The sequence below is a fragment of the Pipistrellus kuhlii genome, unplaced genomic scaffold, assembly GCF_014108245.1.
Source record: "Pipistrellus kuhlii isolate mPipKuh1 unplaced genomic scaffold, mPipKuh1.p scaffold_m20_p_6, whole genome shotgun sequence".
Taxonomy (NCBI): Eukaryota; Metazoa; Chordata; class Mammalia; order Chiroptera; family Vespertilionidae; genus Pipistrellus; species Pipistrellus kuhlii.
This window is the reverse complement of record NW_023425562.1, coordinates 58,971,626-58,989,402: the sequence shown is the minus strand read 5'-3', so window position 1 is coordinate 58,989,402 and position 17,777 is coordinate 58,971,626. Positions and strand designations below refer to the sequence as shown.

General features: G+C 36.9%; 1 protein-coding gene across 8 annotated transcripts in view; it reads left to right on the top strand.

The window, feature by feature from the left end:
* The window catches only part of GPCPD1 (glycerophosphocholine phosphodiesterase 1), a 67,185-nt gene that overhangs the window by 39,744 nt on the left and 9,664 nt on the right, over positions 1 to 17,777 (top strand). For 6 of the 8 annotated variants that reach the window (XR_006740318.1, XM_036419913.2, XM_036419910.2 and 3 more), the window contains 11 exons: positions 3,124 to 3,286; positions 3,608 to 3,740; positions 4,730 to 4,784; positions 5,405 to 5,497; positions 8,113 to 8,190; positions 9,163 to 9,202; positions 10,494 to 10,555; positions 13,432 to 13,497; positions 15,012 to 15,148; positions 15,614 to 15,749; positions 16,176 to 16,336. Coding sequence is in view for 7 of the 8 variants with exons in the window: in XM_036419913.2 (XP_036275806.1) it covers positions 3,124 to 3,286; positions 3,608 to 3,740; positions 4,730 to 4,784; positions 5,405 to 5,497; positions 8,113 to 8,190; positions 9,163 to 9,202; positions 10,494 to 10,555; positions 13,432 to 13,497; positions 15,012 to 15,148; positions 15,614 to 15,749; positions 16,176 to 16,336 (1,124 nt within the window). In the remaining variant the exon portion in view is untranslated. The remainder of the gene's footprint in view (positions 1 to 3,123; positions 3,287 to 3,607; positions 3,741 to 4,729; positions 4,785 to 5,404; positions 5,498 to 8,112; positions 8,191 to 9,162; positions 9,203 to 10,493; positions 10,556 to 13,431; positions 13,498 to 15,011; positions 15,149 to 15,613; positions 15,750 to 16,175; positions 16,337 to 17,777) is intronic. The other 2 variants (XM_036419912.2, XM_036419916.2) reach the window with 2 other exon arrangements.

The following is a 17,777-nucleotide window of genomic DNA, read 5'->3' as shown; positions in this document are numbered from 1 at the left end:
AGGAGCATGATTAGCTGCCTCCTGCACATCCCCCAATGGGGATCAAGCCAGAAATCCAGGCTTGTGCCCTGACCAGGAAATGAACTGGAATCCTTTGATTCATGGGTCAACGCTCAACCACTGAACTACACCCACAAGGCAGGACCTACCTTTCAGTAATCCCCTGAACAGTCTAACTTCCCTTTCATTTAGTTAGCAGTTTTGGAAATAGTATCCTATATAATAAAAGGCTAGCCCCAGCCAGTTTTGCTCAATGGATAGAGCATCGGCATGCAGACTGGAGGGTCCCAGATTTGATTCTGGTAAAGAGCACATGCCTGGGTTGTGGGCTTGATCCCCAGTGAGAGATGTGCAGGAAGCAGCTGACCAACGATTCTCTCTCATCATTGATGTTTCCATCTCTCTCTCCCTTTCCCTTCCTCTTTGAAATCAATAAAAGTATATATATAATATATTTTTTAAAAGACTAATATGCAAATAGACTGAACAGTAGAATGACCAGTCGCTATAGTGCACACTGACAACCAGGGGGCAGACGCTCAATGCAGAAGCTGCCCCCTGGTGGTCAGTGCACTCCCACAAGGGAAGAGCTGCTCAGTCAAAAGCCAGGTCCAACACTGGCGAGTGCAGTGGTGGTGATGGGAGCCTCTCCTGCCTCCATGGCAGCACTAAGGATGTCTAAAGAGCCATAAGTCAGACATTCCTTGAGAGCGCCCAGGCTGCAAGAGGGCACAGGCCAAGGTGAGGGACTCCTTGGGTGCACGAATTTTGTGCACCAGGCCTCTAGTTTTACTTATAAACTAGGCTGCTTAAAAAAAAATTACTCAGTTTATAATATCAAAGTGTTCGATTTCCTGGAGAGTTAACATCCCTCTGTCACTGTGTGGATGTGTTTTTATAAAATATACATTAAAAGCTCACTACAGGTATACCTTAGTCTTTTATGTATATACTAGAGCCCTATTGCACAAAGATTTGTGCAGTGGGCCTTCTTTCCCGACCAGCACTGGTTTTCCTCCAGTACCTGGGACCCGGGCCACAGCAGAGGCAAGCCTTCAGCCTTCAGTATTCACTCCGTGTCTGCGTATGCAAGTTAACCTGCCATCTTTATTGGGTTTATTTGCATGCTCCTGATTGGCTGGTGGGCATCACGGAGGTACAGTTAATGTGCATCTTTCTCTTTTATTAGTGTAGATTAGAGGCCTACAAATTTGTGCATGGGTGGGATCCCTCTAGGTGGCCTCATTGGGCCAAAACCTATTATCCAATCCTGCCTGCAGCTCCTACCTGCCATTGCCCTGCGTCTTGCATCCTATCAAGGGGATTGGACTGCAGGATTGAGCTGAAACTGGCTCTCTGACATCCCCCACGGGGTCCTGGAGGGTGCAGGCCAGGCTGAGGGACCCCACTGGTCCACAATCGGGCTGGGTAAGGATCAAGGGAGGGCCAAGGGCATGTCCGGCCCATCTCGCTCAGTCCCAGTTGGCCGTACACGAGCAGCAAGCTAACATACCAGTCGGAACATCTTCCCCCTGGTGGTCAGTGCACATCATAGCAATGGATTGACAAGTTGACTGTCTGCCACCTGCTGGTCAGTGCAAATCATAGCGAGCAGTTGAGCAGCCTTAGTATATCATTAGCATATTATGCTTTGCTTGGTTCTGTCATTTGGTCTATTTACATATTACCTTTTTATTATATAGGACTAGAGGCCTGGTGCATGAAATTTGTTCACAAGGGTGTGGGGGAAAGGAGAGTCCCTCAGCTCAACCAGCTCTTGCAATCTGGGACCCCCCAGGGAATGTCTGACTGCAGGTTTAAGCCCTATGGGATTCCTGTGGGATTGGGCCTAAATCTGCAGTCAGACATCCCCTCTTGCAATCTGGGACCACTCGCCTGCTAGCCTCATTGTCCCTAACCATTTACCTAACTGAGTGGTCATCCTTGACTGCCTCTGCCTGCCTGTCTGATTGCCCCTAACCACTCACCTGATCGCTCCTAACCACAACTCCTAACCCCGGATGCCTCGGCTCTCATAGACCAGCTTTATATGGAAGGTCATCTGGGCAATTGTTCTGGTATCTGTCCTGTCTAATTAGCATATTAGTTCTTTATTATATAGGGTATATTTTATTGATTTCAGAGAGTAAGAGAGAGAGGGAAAGATAGAAACATCAATGATGAAAGAGAATCATTGATTGGGTGCTTCCTGCATGTCCCCTAATAGGGATTGAGTCCATAAACCAGGCATGTGCCCTTGACTGGAATTTAACCTAGGACCCTTCACTCCTCAGGCCAACATACTGTCCACTGAGCCAAATTGGCTAGGGCAGTATAGCTTAGTCTTTGAATATAAAAGTACTTAGTAACTTTTTTAAAAATCCTCAACCAGGTTATTTTTTCATTAGTTTTTAGTGAGAGTAGAAGAGAGAAGGAAAGAGAGAAATATCTATGTGAAACACATCAATTGGTTGTATCCTGCACATCAGGGTCCAGGCTGGGTAAGAGCCTGCAACTGAGGAATGTGCCCTTGACTAGAATTGAACCTGGGACTCTTTGATCCACAGTACAAGACTCTATCCAGTGATCCAAACCAGCTAGTGCTACTTAGTAACTTTTTTTTAAAAATATATTTTATTGATTTTTAACAGAGAGAAAGGCAGAGAGAGAGAGCCAGAAATGTCGATGAGAGAGAAACATCGACCAGCTGCCTCCTGCACACTCCCTACCGGGGATGTGCCCGCAACCAAGGTACATGCCCTTGACCGGAATCGAACCTGGGACCCTTCAGTCCGCAGACCAACGCTCCACCACTGAGCCAAATCGGCTTTGGCTACTTAGCAACTTTTAATTAGTGTTTCAAATTCACCTAATACATATTAGAGGATCAGAAGTGCAAATCAGCAGAGTTATGATTAATAAAGTAACACATAAAGTCTTTTAAAGTATTATATGCAAAAAAAAAAAAAAATACTGTTTATTACCAAAAAATGCTCTTAAGAATTACATGGATATAAAATTAATTGTATTTCTTACTGATCTTCCTCCATAGAGTGTTTTGATCTTTAAATGGAAAATATTAAAGTATAAGAATTCAGATTTTTTTAAACCTCCTTTTTTCAGGAAGATCTCGGTGAACATGTAGTTCAGGGTGATACTCTTCCTGGACATGTGGGTACAGCATGTCTCTTATCATCCACCATTGAAGAGAGTGGGAAAAGTGCTGGAGTCCTCACTCTTCCTATCATGAGCAGAAATTCCAGAAAAACAATAGGCAAAGTGAGAGGTAAGCCGAGAGAAGCAGGGTGGGCCTTTACAAAGAAGCATATGTTAAATTAAAATTTTTATTAGTTTCAAATTGGCTTTTGAAAATGTTACAGGTTAAATTAATGATTTATCTTAAAGCATTAATATAACAACAGGATATATCTATTGAATTTTCTGTAAACTTTACTTTGAATCAATTTTGACTTGTTGATTTCTTTCCTATTTGATATAGATTGATAAAGCTGTTTTGAATGGTATTTAAATATAATTGATATCATCATGGTCTTTTTAATTGTCTTTATTTTTGTCCCCCCCTCCCCCTTTTTTTTCCCTACAAAAGTTGACTATATAATTATTAAGCCATTACCAGGATACAGTTGTGACATGAAATCTTCATTTTCCAAGTATTGGAAGCCAAGAACACCATTGGATGTTGGACATCGAGGTGCAGGGAATTCTACAACAACTGCTAAGTATGTTGCATATTTGAGCAGCGTCAGCATTTGGTAGCTCAAACTTGATAATATTAAATTAATTGAGCTGACCAAAGGTCAAATGATTCTTTTATTTTTACCCTGAAATTTAAATTTAATATGTAATTGGGATTCCCAGCTCAGATTAACTAGAGACTAACTCTCTTCTAAGATTCTGGTTAAGTGTTTTTTAATATTTTATTGAATTGATGATTGAAGATAAGAACCCCCACAGGGGAGGAGAGTGAAGGAATGGATGCAAAAAGTGAAGAGTGATAAGAGGTACAAACTTTCAGTTATAAAATGAATTAGCATGGGGGATGGTAATGTACAGGAAAGGGAATAATCAATAATATAATAACTAATTGTGATGATTATATCACAAGACATAAATATAATCACTGTTGTATATCTGAAACTAATATAATATTGTATACCAACTATACTTTATTAAAATAACAATCAAACTAGAAAGCTAGGAGGAAAAGCTTAATGCCGAATGAGTCAGCCAGATGACATCACTGTGCCTGTATTGTGGTCCTAACTTTTGGCATGTTGCCCTATCTTGGTCTTTTCCTCACCTGTTCTTAATATACTTTCCATACTTCCACCCTGTTGGTGTGTCAGCCTTTTCCCATTGCCCACGTCTGCCAGTATTAAGTCATCTTAGGCTTCATCACAAGGAGCAAGTTTCTGTGTCTCTACTACTTCATGCCATTGTAAGGGTTCTTTTCCTTAATTGGCCACTTCACTTGGAGAAATTGGGTTGGCATAGGATATGCTTGTAAACAGTTATAATTTATGGAATAAATGCACACACCAACCAAGTGATGGTCACAGTCTTATTTTGGGGATGGCAAAATTAATCGCAAAGTAGAGAATAAGTACTATTTCCATTGTTGAATATATAGTTGGCTTCTTTATTATATTTGTTTTCTTAATCTTTTCTATAATATATGATAACTATATTTCAATGTATTCTCTTTTAGGCTTGCTAAAGTTCAAGAAAATACTATTGCTTCTTTAAGAAATGCTGCCAGTCATGTAAGTGAACCTCTCTTTCTTCAAACATCTTTGAACTGTTGTGGTCCAAAGGTAGAAAAGTAGATAAATCTGGATCTGGGAAATCTCTAGTCTGCATTAATATGTTAAAAGGGGGAGTATTTATGTGTCTTCTGAACATGTTTCTACAGTGAAGCATCTGTAGACAATTGTATTTAGATTTATGGTGCAGATTGAGATGAAAACAATGGAATTAGCCCTGGCCGGGTAGCTCAGTTGATTAGAGCATATTCCCAATAAGCCAAGGTTGTTGTTTCCAACCCTAGTCAGGGCACACACATGTGAAGATCCCTGTTAGAGAACTTGCAAGGTATCTGGTATCTGCTTTTTGAGAGGATTTCATTAAGATCTTTCCTATTTTGATTCCAGGAAAAAATTGCTGTGGTATTGAAAAAGGAAAATACTTATAATGGTTTTAAGAGAAGAAATTACCTTTTAGGATAAAGCTTAAAGTATAGCATTAAATTCATGGGAAAGTTTTGGGTTGCTTTTTTTATTTTTGTACAAGTGTATGATTTTATATTGAACAATAGATTTTTTTTATGTCCTTGTAGTATGACATAAATATTTTTTAAAATACTTGTTTCCTTTATTTCTCTCAGGGTGCAGCCTTTGTGGAATTTGACGTACATCTTTCAAAAGATTTTGTTCCTGTGGTGTATCATGACCTTACATGTTGTTTGACTATGAAAAAGGTATGCTGAAATTCTTTCGTTTATAAGATACATAGATAAGTATTTATTAAATAGAGTTGGCCAATTAATTTTCTTGGTGAGTTACTGCCAATCCCTGTCTCTCTCAAGCTCCTACAACATTGAGAGATAAGAATATCAATCTCCAAGAGTAGGTTCTTTATATTGCTGAACATATATAAAAGCCAAGCGACTAGATGCCAGATTGACCATTTGCTATGAGTCACACTGTGATGGCCAACTGGCCCCCCAACCTCCTGCATCCACTCCCACAGGGGCCCCTCTTCCTCCAGGCCAGCAGCCAACCTCCCACAACCCCTCCCCTGCCAGCCTAGCCTGATCAACCCCCATTAGGGCAGGCCAGCTGGACCCCCACCCATGTACGAATTTGTGCACCCATCCTCTAGTTATCTAACAAAAGAACATTTTAGGTAGTTTATCACCCTGCCATTGTCTCTATATTGAGGCAGGAGAGGAAGCTACCAATTTGTTTTCTAGTTTCCCTTTTTTCTTCTTCAAGGTCTTTCTCAAATTAATAGACTACTATGATTTGGCTGTGGAATACATATGGAAGTATGTATGGGAAGGATCACAATGAAAACTACAATTAGAAGTGCTTTGGAGCCAGATAGTGGAGGCCCCTGTGAAGGGGTTTTGAGCCAAGAAGGGAAATGTTCAGGACTAAACTTCCAGATTAATAATTTGATATCTGACATAGGGGGTATTTAAAGAAGACAGAGAATAGAGGCAAGAGGTACAGTTATGTGGGCCAAAGATAAGGTAAGCCTGAGACTTTTGAGAGTGGAGAGGATGGCTTGATAGAGATTTGAAAATGCACATAATTTCTTAAAAATTGTAATTGTACAAATAGAATTGTGATAATTTTATATCACAACTGCCTAAACTTCAGTATACAAATTAATAAAATGATTTCTTAGGGACTTAAACAACTGGGAGTTATTTAGCACTTTCTTTAAAAATTTTTTCTTTTTAATGGTTTTAAGTGTTATTTTCCACTGAGCTGGTTTGAAGTTAAGGCTAGTTTGCTCACTGTACCAGATTCTGCATGTTGTGTAAGTAGACAACAAGGCACCTGGCTCTGCCTGCTATTGGATTCTGATCAGTAACTTGAGTTGGGATTACTATAATGTATAGAAAAGGACCTTTCTGTTTCTGTGAAATGTATTAGGAGAGGGAGGGAGGGAAGGAGATGTACCCGTTAGATGACAGAAGTAGAATAATGTAATAGAAATGGAGCAGGTTTTTGCTGTGGGGAAACTAATGAATCTAGTTCTAATTTCTAAAAATCTATTAGTACTACATGGGATCGGGGGGCCGGGGGAAGTAAATGGAAACATATGTAATACTTCCAACAATAAAAAAATTTTTTTAAATAAAAATCTATTAGAATTAGTTGAAGAGTATTATTGATTCCTCTTTATCATCAGATTTTGTCTTGCTCTTTTTTCTTCTAAGAAAATAGTTTCTTTGTTTTGCTCTTAATTTGAATCTAATGAGTTAATTGGGGAATGAAAATAATGAATTGTGTATATTTTTATTTGTTTTTAATATATTTTATTGATTTTTTATAGAGAGGAAAAGAGAGGGATAGAGAGTTAGAAACATCGATGAGAGAGAATCATCGACCAGCTGCCTCTTGCACACCCCCTACTGGGGATGTGCCCACAACCAAAGTACATTCCCTTTACTGGAATCGAACCTGGGACCTTTCAGTCCGCAGGCCAACACTCTATCCACTGAGCCAAACCGGTCTCGGGCGAATTGTGTATATTTTTAGTTTTAACTTTTAATCTGGTATTTTTCAATAAAAGCAGTAGTTTATAAGATTATGACATGAATATAAATTTGCCTTTCCCTTTACTCTTAATAATTTCTTATGTATTCTCACAGAAAAACTGTATGCATGTACAAGCTCATACCATATGTATATAAACAAGTGTAAAAGTAATAGATTTTAATATATAGGGGTGTGCAAACGTAGTTTTACTGTTGTGAGTTTGAGTATGCAAAAACAGTTTGTTCTTTTATTACCTATTATTTATTTGTATTACAACTATAAACCTACTTTTGCCCAAACATTTGCTCAAGGGGAAAGCATTTATAATAAAGTTCCTGTTAAGTATTACACTTATAGCTAATCAGACATTTTTAATAATTGATTTCTGTGGCTATTCTTAACCAAACTTAAGTTTAAAAGGTTTAGGAAAGGTTAAAAGCTTATTGACAGAAATTAATTCTTACATAGTACTTGCATGCTGATTGCCTAGTCATGTGGCTTAGTTATATGGTGAATAAAATATATATACAGGATGACAGGAAATAGAGGAAATCACTGAACCTCTGGCTTTGTTTTCAGTGAGTCTCAGTACTATAGCTTGCTCCCAGCTGTTTTCTTTCTTTCAAGCACTACCGCTTACATTAAAAACAAAAGCCAGAATTTAAGAGCTAAGATGTAGTGTTAGGTAACCATGTAGTCCTCTACATGGTTCACTGTAGTCATCAAACAATTGTTCTCCTCATTCAGTAAATTAAGGTATTAGTCCCCTCTGGGGTAAACATTCAGTAATAATCGTGGGCCTATTTTTCTTTTTCTTTAGAAATTTGAGGCTGATCCTGTAGAATTATTTGAAATTCCAGTAAAGGAATTAACATTTGACCAACTCCAGTTGTTAAAGGTAGTAATAATACATAAAATGTAAACAATCTTTTATTTTAAGACTATCTGTACTTGTCTATATATGGTAATGTTCTCTTTGCACATGGAGATAATATAGTCAGCATGCATAGAGTCTATGCTTTGGTTTTCTGTTCTGTTCGGAAGAATGGGTTTATGCCGATCCATCTGTCTTCTCTGTTTTCACGAAAACCCTTGGTTTTTGCATATATCAAGAGGCTAGGCCCATGGTCGGCCAACTGCGGCTCGTGGGCCACACGTGGCTCTTTGACCCTTTGAGTGTAGTAGCTCTTCCACAAAGTACCACTGCCTGGGCGAGTCTATTTTGAAGAAATGGCGTTAGAAGAAGTTTAAGTTTAAAAAATTTGGCTCTCAAAAGAAATTTCAATCCTGTACTGTTGATATTTGGCTCTGTTGACTAACGAGTTTACCAACCACTGGGCTAGGCTGTAAGTCTTTGTCAACCCTTCTCAGCCATAATTTTAGATTGCCTCTGTTCTACTTTAGCCTTTCTTTATATAACTCACTACTTTACAATTGGCCTTTTATGCTATTGTTGGTTTTATACTTATGTCAGTATATAAGATCTTTGTATATTTTGTTATTCCATGCAATCTTATATGATCCTTCTTTCTATTCTCATTGGATACCTAAATAAATTGTTGATTGAGTATAAGTTTCCTAACTTAAGAATCTTTATATTCTTCCCTACTTGGATATTTGATTATGATCTTATGTGTATGTATGAACATATTTTATATATATATGTGTGTGTGTGTGTGTGTGTGTGTGTGTGTGTTTGTGTGTATATGTATGAATGTGTGTGTGTGTAATATATATATAGTGGTTAGAGCTTACTCTTATTAAACTTACAGTTCTACATATTATAGTTTTCTCTAACTAGCTTTTCAAGTTAAAGTTCTTCATAAACTAAGGCTTTTTCTAACGATTGCATTTTGTGTGCGTTTTCTAGCTCACTCATGTGACTGCACTAAAATCTAAAGATCTAAAAGGTATGTACAAATATGGAAACAGTTTTCATTTCATAATTAGCATATATACAATATTTCCTTATCCTTTTTGACACACTCTTGGTCATTTTAATGAATATAATACAGTACTATCTAAAAGTAATTTTATAAACATGAAAACTTTACATATATTAATCTTCAAGTGCATATATGTCATTATATAGTAACCATGATTTTTTACTTTTAAGAGTTTTCTTACCTTTATGATTAGAGGTCTTTATTATTTTGTACCTTTCAATATTTCCAACATTCTTCACATTACAAAATGAGAATATAGCAAGCATAGGAGCCAGGAAAATGAAGGCAGCTCTACCTAATATTTACCAATTGTGACCTTGAGTAGTTGACTGTGCCTCAGGTTTCTCAAAGCTTGTCCTGCCCACAAAATCCCTTTGTAATTCCACTTTACTTTCTCCTCCCATGGGACATAATAGTTCATACCATTCGTTTGAAGCTTAGTGTATCCTTTTCTTTTTGTTAACCTTTATTTTTGTTTATGCCCTTCTCTTCAACTAAAGTGTAAATCTTTATAGGGTGGGGAAAATGTTTTTATGTATTTCAAGCCATTGATTTCAGAGAGGAAGGGAGAGAGAGAGAGAAACATCAACGATGAGAGAGAATCATTGATTGGGTGCCTCCTACACACCCCGCCATGGGAATCGAGCCTGCAATCTGAGCAAATGCACTCACCAGGATTCAAACCATGACCTCCTGGTTTATAGATCAACACTCAGCCACACCAAGCAGCCCTTTTTGTTGTTGTTTGTTTTTGTTAAAGAAAGCTTGATATTAATTTTTTTTGCTCTGGAATCTATTTTGGATTAAATGTAGTGGTAACCAAAGTACAATACATTAGTGGTTATATAGATTCTCTTAATTTCTAACTTCTGAGATGATTTTGATATTTCAGATAATATTAGCAAGATGACATAGCTCTTAATTCCATTAAGAAATAACAAATCATATCTTGTGACTATCCTTTTTAATAGAAGTATTACAACTATTATAAGAAAATAGTCATTGTTGGGACCACAAACTATGATGTTTCTGTTAAATGTTGCATACCAGTCTTCAAAAAGGATGCTTATTTTAAAAACCAGGGGTTTAATTGCTAAAAATAATAAATATAAGAGTCTTTAAACACTACATATGCAAGGATTTCATAATTACTTTAGCATGTCTTTTTTTTTTCTGCCAACAAATTTAGGAAGAGATCTTAGTGATAAAAATGTTTGTTTTTATCTACTGAGTTTTTATAATTTCAATTTTTTAGAATCTGTGGTTGAAGAAGAAAATTCTTTATCTGAAAATCAGCCATTTCCTTCTCTTAAGATGGTAAGTTCCTTAGGAAAACTAGGGCAAGGCTATCTCATTAATTCTGTTATATACGAATAATTTTAGTCTCTTAAATGGGTACTAATATGGTTATATCGAAAGCAGTCCTATATAATAAAGAGCTAATATGCTAATTAGACTGGACAGTGGAACGGCCTTCCAGAACAATCTTCCAGACGACCTTCCAGAACAAGTAGGGGGGAGGGGGAACATGAGGCAGCCGAGGTTGCAAGGGCCTATTCTTGCATGGTTTTCGTGCATTAGGCCTTTAGTATTAATATAAACTTGTCATCAATGATGCATTATAAAGAAGATATATTATGAGGTGTACCTATGCTACTTTAAAGAAAAGATATAGTAACTTATCTGCTTAAATGAATACAAATTCTGATATCAGTTGGTTAATTTGATAAGAATAGGAAATTCACATATTTCTGTATATAAAAAGGAAGAAGAGGGCATGGAACAAGGAGTGGAAGGGGGGAGATGTAATGATAAGAGAGGCATTTAACTGTTCCTTAACTTCTGAAGAGAAATTAGATTCTCCAAAGAAAATAAGGACCCTCATTACATAAAATGAGACACAGATTTAAAGAATTTACTCTGAAAAAGTATAACAAAAACTAGCATGAATATTTTAAAACTAGACAATTTATACAGGAATCTATCTAACAGTATCGGCAAGCCTATATGGGCACCAGACCCTCTCCTTAGCTATGCTGGGTCTGCCTATTATTCTACTGGCTTCATTTCCTAAACGGTTTCGGCAATTTTTTCAGATATTTTTGAAGCCCAGCTAAGTAAAATAATTCTTCCTATTCCAAAATTCTGAAGTCATTTAGTTCTTAGAAAATTTGTGATTACATAGAATGGAATAAAGTTTTTAAAATTGTTTCTGAAAGGTTTGACAATATTTGCTTAGTCAAATAAGTTCAATACACACTCATTTATTCACTCACTTTAACATCACAATGGGATCACAGAGACATTTCAAAGCCCCAAAAAGGCCAAATACAGTCTTCTCAGTATAAAGAAGGATTTTTTTTTAAATATATTTTATTGATTTTGTACAGAGAGGAAGGGAGAGAGATAGAGAGTTAGAAACATCGATGAGAGAGAGTCATCGATCAGCTGCCTCTTGCACACCCCCTACTGGGGATGTGCCCGCAACCAAGGTACATGCCCTTGAACGGAATCGAACTCGGGACCTTTCAGTTCCCAAGCCAACGCTCTATCCACTGAGCCAAACCGGTTTCGGCAAGAAGGATCTTTTTTAAAACAATATATTTTTTATTGATTTTAGAGAGGAAGGGAGAGGGGAAGAGAGAGAGAAACATCAGTGATGAGAGAGAATCTTTGGTTTGCTACCTCCTGCATGCTCCCAACTGGGAATCGAGCCCACAACCCAGGCATGTGCCCCTGACCAGAATAGAACCTCCGAGGGGCCCTTCAGTTTGCAGTCCCACCCTCTCTCCACTGAGCCAAACTGGCGAGGGCTAAAGAAGGATCTTTCTGCAAATTTGATATTTAACAATCTCAGAACTATTAATATAGTAGTATATACTATTTTTCCTCTTTTTTTAAATTTTTGTGTTGGTCCAATAGAAAGGTGACAGGTGCCCCAGCTGGTTTGGCTCTGTAGATAGTCAGCCTGTGGACTGAAGGGTCCTGGGTTCAATTCCCGTCAAGGGCACATGTCCGGGTTGCAGGCTTGATTCCCAGTGGGCAGCATGCAAGAGGCAGCCAGTCAATGATCCTCTCTCATCATTGATGTTTCTATCTTTCCCTCTCCCTTTCTCTCTGAAATCAGTAAAAATCTATTTAAAAAAAATAGTGACAGGTATATTAAACTAATATTGTTAAAGATATTAGGGGGGAAAAGTCAAAAGCCCCTCACAAAATTGAGTACAACCTATTTTAGGTACTGTACTTTTCAGCTGGTTAGTATCAGAGGGCTAGTTCCCAGGTCACCAGGCTTCCCAAGCTATGTTCTTACTATTACATTGTCTTTTTAGTGTGCTTTATTTGCTGTTATAAAATCAAACATCATACTTATTATCTATGTTAAATGGTTTCTAAACTTGTGAAATAAATTGAAGTTAAAAACACAATCTGTTTCAAATTTATTTTGCCTTGTTTCTGTATTTACCCAGCCTTCATGTTTGAAGACTAATCAAGTCAGCTCTTTGTAGGGTAATAACCTGGCTTCATAATTTCCATTTTATTTTTAACTTATGCTGCCAAAATGGTCTTATTGCAAAATGTCTAGATAACTTAGTTTAAATAGGTTGACACCATATTATTTGTTCATTTATATATTCATAACCTTAACTTATGAACTTTAGCATAATCTTTCATTTGGAGATAACATCTTTTCAGGGAGTTATCAGCATGATATTGTTAAGCATCACCACCTTCCAAACAAGTTAGGAAACATGGTTTTTCATATAATCATACCTTAGTATTAGTATATTGATATACTTGGATAAAATTCAGAAAACACAACAAATAATTTTCTTAAATCCTTGAGGTTGTATAAGTTTATTGCGGTTCACTTTGGATGTCCAGTAGTAACAGTGAGAAGAATTTTAGGTTAAGGATCCATCTTTGAGGTAGTATTGATCAGTTATCGGGGATACTACCTAGGACTATTGCTTTTGCTGTTTAATTTCTTTTGACTCTCTTAATCAGTGAGATTGTCAGTTGAATATGAGAAAAGCTAGTGATTTAATGCTGAAAGCATTTTACTCTTGCTAGCAATATGTTTTCTTACAGATTGCTTTTTAAAATAATTTTGTTTTCCTTTTTTCCTCTTATTCTACCATTCATTTCACCAAAAATAAAACAAAATTCACCACCAACAAACAAAACTCTAGGTTTTAGAGTCTTTGCCAGAAGATGTGGGGTATAACATAGAAATAAAGTGGATCTGCCAACAAAGGGTAAGTAATTCTTTTTGTATTCTCTTCTTTCCCTTTCCCTCTGTTTTTTAAACACATTCATTCCTATCTTTTTGCTTTAATGGAGTAAGTGAAACCGAAAACTTACTGTGATTTCTTCCAGTAAGCACAGTGCTTTTAGACCTTTTTAATAAAGCATATTTTATTTATTTATTTTTAAATGTTTTTCATGATTTCAGAGAGAGTAAGGGAAAGATAAACAGAAATATTAATGATGAGAATCACTGATCAGCTGCTTCCCACACACCCCTTACTGAGCCTATGCCATGACTGGGAACTGAACCATGACCTCCTCGTTCATGGGGTGATGCTCAACCACTGAACCACACTGGCCAGGCAATAAAGCATATTTTATGCTTATACTAATTTGTGGCTACTTAAAAGTAGTGATGAATGTATTATAATAGAAATTTCCATATTCATGTGTCTCGTGCATTTATATTGGTGGTTTCTGGGTATGCTTATAAGTGAACAATTAAAACACTGGACAGTCAGCCCGGACCGGTTTGGCTCAGTGGATAGAGCGTCGGCTTGGGGACTGAAGGGTCCCGGGTTCGATTCCGGTCAAGGGCATGTACCTTGGTTGCGGGCATATCCCCAGTAGGGGGAGTGCAAGAGGCGGCTGATCGATGACTCTCTCTCATCAATGTTTCTAACTCTCTATCTCTCTCCCTTCCTCTCTGTATAAAATCAATAAAATATATTTAAAAACAAACAAACAAACAAAAAAACACTGGACAGTCAGAACTCTATAACTTCAATTAGTTTTTATTTTATCTTACCCATCTAAACACATAATAATGTCCTAAGCAGTTTTCTATTAAGTGCTAGTAGCTAGTAATAATTAACCAGGAAAATAAATTTTTGCAAATGTGTTTTAAATCACTCCCAGATTTAGTCATTGTTTTGTTCAATAATTATATATTGAAAAGCTGTTAAAGGCCAGGTATTTTCTGAGTGCTGGGATCAGGTAGTGAAAGAATAAAGCCTTGTCTTCCTGTAACCTACATTCTGGTCGAGGAGAACAACTATTGAATTTATCAGATGAGGCTACTTGATAGTCCTAAGATCCAAAGAATGAGAAATTTGTTATTGATATTTACCAGGGTTTATTGTTGTTTACTCGTGAGTTACCAAATGTAGTGGAGCCCTTTTGTCCTAAAGTTTATGAAGAATATATAAAACTATTTTGAAAGTTACAGTAGATTTCTAATTTTCATAGTTTTCGTTTTTATTTATCTTATTAAAATAAAAGTCTATTAATGGTATAATTGCTTTGCATATAAGTGTCTCTATACCTGAATTATGATGGGTGCTCTGTCGCTAAGTAGCGGTATGTTCATGAGCACATCATTTGATCTTTCAGGTCTTTGCTTTTCTCACCCGTAAACTACGAGTTGGACTAGGTGTTCTCAAGATTTTTTTTTTTTTTTCCTAGCACTGTGATTCCAGAGTAGTTAATGGCCTTTGTTTTCCTATTTGCTTCTTCTACATAGGATGGAATGTGGGATGGTAACTTATCAACATATTTTGACATGAATCGGTTTTTGGATATCATTTTAAAAACTGTCTTAGAAAATTCTGGAAAGAGAAGAATAGTGTTTTCTTCATTTGATGCAGATATTTGCACAATGTGAGTAATATTCATTTTTCCCCCTCATACTCTTCTACTGTAGATAGGACTTAGTGTATAAAGATTATGGTTAGAGGTGAGGAAGTGCTCAGACTTTACCCTTGATTTATCCTCTCAGGACTACCTACTGGGATGTCCTTCACTCCTGTAAACTCCATAGCCACTGGGTCCTAAGGTCAATACATCATACCCTGTATTGCATGTATAATAGCATCTTCCTTACCAAATTATAAGCCCTTAAAGGCTTTCTTGTTGCCCATTTCTGAGCTCTTGTATAGAAAAAATTTTTTTTAAATGTATTTTTTTGGCTGAAAGACAATATGTACATGTTAATGTTGATTATATCTCAATAATGGGATGCTATTTTTGGGGGAGGAGGTGGATTCTTTATATATTTTCTAAAGTTTCAAAACAATGTATTATAATTATCCCAATGAAAAGCATTTTTTTAATTGTCTTTTTTAGGGTTCGGCACAAGCAGAACAAATATCCCATATTATTTTTGACTCAAGGAAAGTCTGATATTTACCCTGAACTCATGGACCTCAGATCTCGGACAACTGCTATTGCAATGAGTTTTGCACAGTTTGAAAATCTGCTGGTAAGTTATGTTTGAATTTCTTAATTTTCATTTTTTAAAACTGTGTTAAAGAGCAGAAATAAAGTTTCATGTTACATTACACATCTAATTGGTTAGCTTTGACCTATATAGTTCTACTTAAAAATGAGAGTATTAGATCTCAGAATCAAAAGCAATTACTTGAACAAAATATATACATATATATATATATATTTCCTTGAATGCCTAAATTAAGTAAGTTTTGTAATTGAGTGGATTTTATGATTTGTCTATTATAAAATGGCTGGACTGTACACTTGCTTGATAATATAAGTTGTGTAAGAAAAAATTGTACATTGTCTTTTCCTGCCCGCTCAACTTTGGAGAACACTGATTTAGAATATGACCATTTAGCATTTGTAATCAGTAAGTTACTTTTTCATGAGTAACTTATTTTTCTTCCATTAGGGGATAAATGCACATACTGAAGATCTGCTCAGAAACCCATCCTACATTCAAGAGGCAAAAGCTAAGGGACTAGTCATATTCTGCTGGGGTGATGATACCAACGACCCGGAAAACAGGAAGAAATTGAAGGAATTTGGAGTTAATGGTCTAATTTATGATAGGTATTTGTTTTTCATGAAAAACTTTCATGAACTGTTAGCGAAAAAGTAGCTTTCACTTTATAACATTATAAATACGATTAAACTTAGTTAAGTTAAAATTCAATAGTTCAGCCTGAGATTTATCTTAACATTTGTAAATTGAATTTTTTATACTTGGAATTTACCACAATCACATGGGAAGTTTATTCTGGTGACTGGGCTCTAAGTTCCCCTGAGGGTGAGGGTGGCTTTTAGCCCCAGACCACTTCCGTCTACACCAACTTAATGATCTTATCCAATTCTGTGGCTTTTCGTACCTTTATATATTCCTAAATTTTTATATCTCCAACTCAGATCTTTTCCTTGACCTCTATTTAAACTTTTTATATATAAATATTTTTTTATTGATTTGAGAGAGGAAGGGAGAGGGAGAAAGAGAAACATAAATGATGAGAGAGCATTATTGATTGGCTGCCTCCTGCATGCACCCCCCCTCCCCTCCCCTCCCTTCTCCACCCCTGGTTAAATAGATTTAACCGATTTCAGTATAAATAACAACTCTGTCTTTCCAGTTTCTCAGGCCAAATCTTTGGAGTCTTTCCATGATTCTGTTCTTTATCGCATATCCCAAATCCAGTCAAACAAAATCATGTTGATTTTATCTTCAAATATATCCTGAATTGATCAACTCACCATGTTTACTGTTTGTTGTCTCTCCCAAGCTACCTCATTTCCAACATGCATTATTGAAAGAGCCTTCTCACTGGCCAGTGCTTCCACCCAAACCTCCCTGCTGTATGTCTTCAGCACAACAGCCAGAGGGTGCCTGTTAAATCTAGGTCAGATCATGTTACTGTTTAAAACTTGAGAGTAAAATTCTGGGTCCTTTCCTCCCCACCACCCCCAATGTCAGTGTCTCAGTAAAGTCTTCCCTGAATATCCTAATTCGGATAACAACCACCATTCACAGCAAACTGCTGACTTTTCTCCATAGCATTTACCACCATCTGACATAATATATCGATATATAATTTTAATATATTTTATTGATATTTTACAGAGAGGAAGAGAGAGGGATAGAGAGCTAGAAACGTCGATGAGAGAGAAACATCGACCAGCTGCCTCTTACACACCCCCTACCGGGGATGTGCCCGCAACCAAGGTACATGCCCTTGACCGGAATCGAACCCAGGACCTATCAGTCCGCAGACCGATGCTCTACCCCTGAGCCAAACCGGTTTCGGCTTGACATAATATTTTACTTGTTTATTTTCTGCCTGGCTTCCCCAACACCAGTATACCCAACACAAACATAAGCTCCATGAGGGCAAGACTCTGCCTGTTTTGTTCATTGCTGCATCTTCAGAGGTTAGAACAATATCTGATACGGAATAGACTTCAAGTATTTGTTGAACAGATAGTTTTATTTTCTTTTTTTATAAGTTCCCTGAGTGTTTAGATG